We start from the raw sequence: 4,761 nt of genomic DNA, 5'->3' as shown, positions 1-4,761 counted from the left end.
CAGTTTACGCACCTAATAAACAATTGACGCTGTGATTGTAGTTTACGACAAACGGGCATCTATTCTGGTTTGCAACCTGTTCAAAGGCCAAGATGATCCAGTAATACACATGGTTCATGTCATAATCGTGTGCAAAAATAATCTATAACTAGAATGTTTCACCACCTGCCACTGTTTCCTTTATTTGTTGCATTGTTTAAGTTGTTTTATTTACATCTTTCTGTGTTGTGGGTTTGCCTTTCATTCCTAAAAGCTTTCAGCTTTAATCTATGAATCCAAAGACCCTTGAATTGTTTTTATCTTTTGTTTCTACAAGAAACAAAAGTGGGCTCTTAAAAAAATACACTCAAATAAATTTAACTCACTCATTTCCACAATAATATTATTGAAATATATAAATCTTATGGCCTAATAGCAGAAATACAACGTGCGCCAGTGGCTTTAACAGAAGCGTGTCTGAGAGAAGGAAATATGTGGACAGGCCTTGGGAAGGTTTTGTGGCTCATTTGGGCTGTTTGCACCATAAAGCTACAAACCAGAAGACGTAGTAAAAGTCTGTTTTTTTACCTTTATTTCCTGTAAAAATAAAATAAAATAAAAATAAACATTTTAGCTTTAAATGAAAAAAGTACAAGTAATGTTTTTGACCAAATCATTTTCAAACCATTTGTTTTACCATTGTAGAACAAAACAAACTCAGGCTTTAATGTATGAAAACGCGCTGTGGCTTAATGTAAAGAAAAATCACACAAAAACTATCAGACTTAATAATCTTCTCATGTGCTATATAAACTATTTATTTTTTGGATGAGATTAAGAACAACGAGGTATTTTAAGAAGTGCACAGTGTCTTCACAAACTGGTCCAAACCTAACGGTTATAAAACACCTAAAGTTGCAGAAACAATAACTTAATGCAAACAGGTAGCTGAAGGACATTCAGGTAGTCAAAGATCAGTTCATGCAAATAACAAATGGCCTATATGTAACTAACTGTGCGCGCCAAACACAACACATCTAAATTCTGACAAGACATTTTGTCCTCTCACAAACACGAAACACTGGATATCACAGGGGGAAAACAACAACAACATCCAGCACTGTTTTAATAACACAAACTTTACAACAACATGTGTAACAGCTCAGGAACATTAAGGTCTGACCCCCCAACCCCAACCCCAAGCCCAGTCTAATCCACCATCAGTCCAAAACCTGTTAACTGTCTCTCCGCCGGTCTTTGTTTTCTTTCTTCATCTTCATCCTGCGGTTCTGAAACCAGATTTTCACCTGTCTCTCGGTCAAATTCAGGACTCTCGCTACCTCGTATCTACGATCCCGCGGGAGGTACATGTTAAAAAGAAACTCCTTTTCCAGTTCGAGGATTTGATGCTTTGTATATGGGCAACGCTTTTTTCTGCTGGGCTTTGCGTGAAGCCAGTGGGATGAGGGGTTATCTGGAAACAGGGGATCAAAACCAGGAGAGAAGACAGTTAAAGCTCTCAGAGCGGGATTCAAAAACAAGGCTAGACGTTACAGTTTGGGGAGGGCATGCTACTCCTGGCAAGATTACATCTATTCGCTTTCTGTTGAATTTGCAGTGATAACGTGAGGACTGAGAACAGCAGTTTCTTGAAGTGTGTCCACCAGCTTATCTTATTGTTACAGAAGATCGTTGCACTGGGCTGCAAAACTATTGTCTCTGTGACCCTAAACAACACTAAAGCAGGCCTGTGACATCCAAAAACATTCCTCCACTCTCTGCAGCCATTCATACAGTTTAACCAATCTGAATTAGTCCCTGAAGTGACCACAATCAGAGTAAAACACTGCGTTGCTTACTTGCATCCGTCTCCCCTTTCTCCTGTGCTGACGGGCTCTCGTCTGTGGCTTTAGACGTGGATGTGGTATCGCAGGGAATCTCCACCAGGGACACTCCGTTTTCAGTGTTCGACAAAAGAGGTGTATGCGTTTCCAAAGTTGTGCACTCATTACTCCCAATCAGTGGCTCGGGTTTGATTTCATAATGCATGGCTGTCGACGGTAATCCCGTTAAACACAGGGACGCAGACACGGGGTCCAACGCCCAGGAGCGCGTAAACATGCCATCGCTGTCCCCAGTCGTGTAATGGTGATGTATATAAGTCGGAGCGGCTGTGTTTGGAGGGTGGGCCGAGATGGGACTCCAGGATCCCCCGAAAATAGAAGATTTCGCCTGTAAAGGACAAGACTCCTGTCCGCCATATTCGGTGAGCATCGCCTGCTCCACCCCTGCAGCTGATGAATACCTCGGTGCTATATCTTCCTGCTCGGGAAGAACACGCGAGTCAACATAGTAACTGGTTCCCAGCGTCGACATCGCAAAAACACAAAAGCAAAAAAAAACAAACACAACGCGTTACAGTCCTGCAGCTTTTAGAAAGAAATGAAGCATTGCATCATATAATGTGCTGCTTTGCTGCACCAGCTTGGGGCTCAGTGCGTCCAGTAAGTTGAACCTTGCCCAAGACTGGATAGGGCGCCCCAAACACGTGACCGTGGAACAGAACAATAAATAATAAATCAGCCTGCTGTTCAGCTAAATAGCCACCATTTTCCCCACCATATTTAATAGCAAATCCCCGCGCCTTTATGGTGGAATATTTCGCTTTAGAAGCAATAAAGGTTGTGATTTTGGTCAAAACACCCAGGGTTAGTGTAATCAAAGGAGGGCAGGGCTAATGCACGTTTAAAGCCTCCATTTGTGAAACCATCAAACAGCCTCTTCCCTTAAAATCTGTATAGTAATAAATACCTCATGAGATTATATTAGAATAAAAGCTTACAATAATTTGATGATCTACATCTATAAAACCTTTACTCTGGAAAGAAAAGACTAGTTCCTGTTAGCGATTGTTTTAGAAAACATTCTTAAATGAGATAAAACAAGCAACCATGTGTTTAGAAGATGGCTGGATTTTTACAATACCTAAACATTTTAAAGGACAGTTTCTGGCCTCATGTAACTGTGGGTCTGCTTTGAAGGCAATCTAGGACGGGAAGTGGGCTGAGGCAATTTGGGTGCTATATAACAGTCCTTTTTATCACGGACAATTGGGTTGTTTTTCTTAAGGTTACAACCTGGCTGTCTAAGCTAAATATCACCAATAAAGCTCAGCCTTTGTGTCCTTTCTCTGGCGCAAGCAGACGCATCCGGAATTTCCTAAGGCGAGGCAACTGGCAGGCTGCAATGATCATAACCGAGGCCTTGTCTGTCCTTTTTCCTCCTCTCCTGGATAAATTCATTCATTTCCCAGGCTGCATCTTTCCTCCTGCTGTTTAGCTCACACACATCTTTCACAGAGATCCTCTCAAATTACAGACATGGTGAAAACTTCGTATCGTTGTAAAAATAAATCTGAACCATAACAGTATTATGGCTTCATCAACAAAAGCCACATAAAGATTAAAATCCTCTCAAGTGTTCCTTTTACACACAACAATAAAGCACATTATTGCACTTTTTGGAACAATACATTATGATAGAGCCTGCGCCAAATAATTCATCAATTCACACAGTAATTAATAGTGATTCTTTTTTTTTTTTCATGATGCGACGAGTTTTACTGAGGTAATCAAGGCAGTTTCGTGTTGTGGGAAAAATAATAAAGCCCAACAACATGAGACTACCTAAACCACTCAACAGCCCGCTCTCCTCTTCAGCAAAATCTGCTAAAACGTGTGTGTGTGTGTGTGTGTGTGTAAGGTGTGAAAATTGTGTAGTTTCTCAGTAGCTATAACCCGTCCGCCTGTAACAATAAAAAAAAAACAAAAAAAACACGCAGTCTGCAAGTATGTGTGGCAATTCTCACACTGCATTGCACCATTTTGGATCGTTTTGGTCCAAATAGTCCAAATGCATTTTTTCTTAAAAAATAAAAATGGACTTTTCCAAATGTAATTCTTTAATTCTTTTTGCTTTTGCAACGACCCACTTGTTTAAATATATTTTTTAACGTTTTCAAATAATAATAAATCAGTACATGTTCATTTATTGAGAGGTTTATCTTTAGGTCTGACAAAAAGCAACTACGTGTGCACAGCCGCGACACATCTACAGTATTACAGGTCTAAACTAAGAAGAACATCATATTTACTGTGCACAGAGCGGACAAACACAAAAGCACCGTGCACCGTACCTGGTTTAAACAGCGCGCAGCTCCTAGTCTGTCTTTCTGAATGAAATAAGAAGTTTGCAGTTGCATGGATGGTTTTATTAATTTGACCAGCAAAATGTGCAAATATTTATTAAACCTCTAGGGTTCTGTAACCGTCACATAAAGGCCGACATGTAACTAACACAAGTATCCCAAGGGTTAGTGCAGCATGCAAATTCCAATGGTTCACTCAGGTGATATATACAATATGTACAAGCCTGAAGCTGTGAAACATTGTGGTCACATTCTGGACATTTCAAATACAATGCATCAACGTTACAAATGTAGCCATTTATAAATACATATAGACGATCAAATCAAACAGAGGTGAAAATAACGGTTTTGAAAGAACAACAATCAATAAGTTAGCAGTAGGGTCCTGTTTTCCATGGACATTCTCCCAGGGGGGGGGCTCTGCACACCGCAGGCGCCCTTGCCATGGGTGGAGGAGGGCGCCAAAGACGCACACAGTCTCATGAGAAACTGAAGTTGCTGGAGAGCTCTCGGATCCTATTCTCCCGGCTCATTTTTTTCAGTTTCATCCTCCTGTTTTGGAACCAGATTTTGAC

At 40.7% G+C, this 4,761-nt stretch overlaps 1 protein-coding gene across 1 annotated transcript; it reads right to left on the bottom strand.

The window, feature by feature from the left end:
• Positions 1–778: 778 nt before the first annotated feature.
• On the bottom strand, positions 779–2,484 carry hoxa9b (homeobox A9b). Its single transcript, XM_020612853.1, has 2 exons — positions 1,839–2,484; positions 779–1,453 (listed from the first exon to the last, which is right to left on the bottom strand). The coding sequence occupies exons 1-2, from the start codon at positions 2,353–2,355 to the stop codon at positions 1,215–1,217; spliced, it is 756 nt and encodes a 251-aa protein (XP_020468509.1). The 5' UTR covers positions 2,356–2,484; the 3' UTR covers positions 779–1,214.
• Positions 2,485–4,761: the final 2,277 nt, after the last annotated feature.

This window comes from Monopterus albus, unplaced genomic scaffold (genome assembly GCF_001952655.1).
Source record: "Monopterus albus unplaced genomic scaffold, M_albus_1.0 scaffold127.1, whole genome shotgun sequence".
NCBI classification, from domain to species: Eukaryota; Metazoa; Chordata; class Actinopteri; order Synbranchiformes; family Synbranchidae; genus Monopterus; species Monopterus albus.
This window is presented reverse-complemented; position numbering and strand designations above follow the sequence as displayed.

Excerpts from the sequence above, each read along its gene's own strand:
- hoxa9b (XM_020612853.1), bottom strand. The coding sequence starts at position 2,355 with ATGTCGACGCTGGGAACCAGTTACTATGTTGACTCGCGTGTTCTTCCC. Across the intron at positions 1,454-1,838 it reads GAAAGGGGAGACGGATGCAA|ATAACCCCTCATCCCACTGG; the intron begins GTAAGCAACGCA and ends CCCTGTTTCCAG.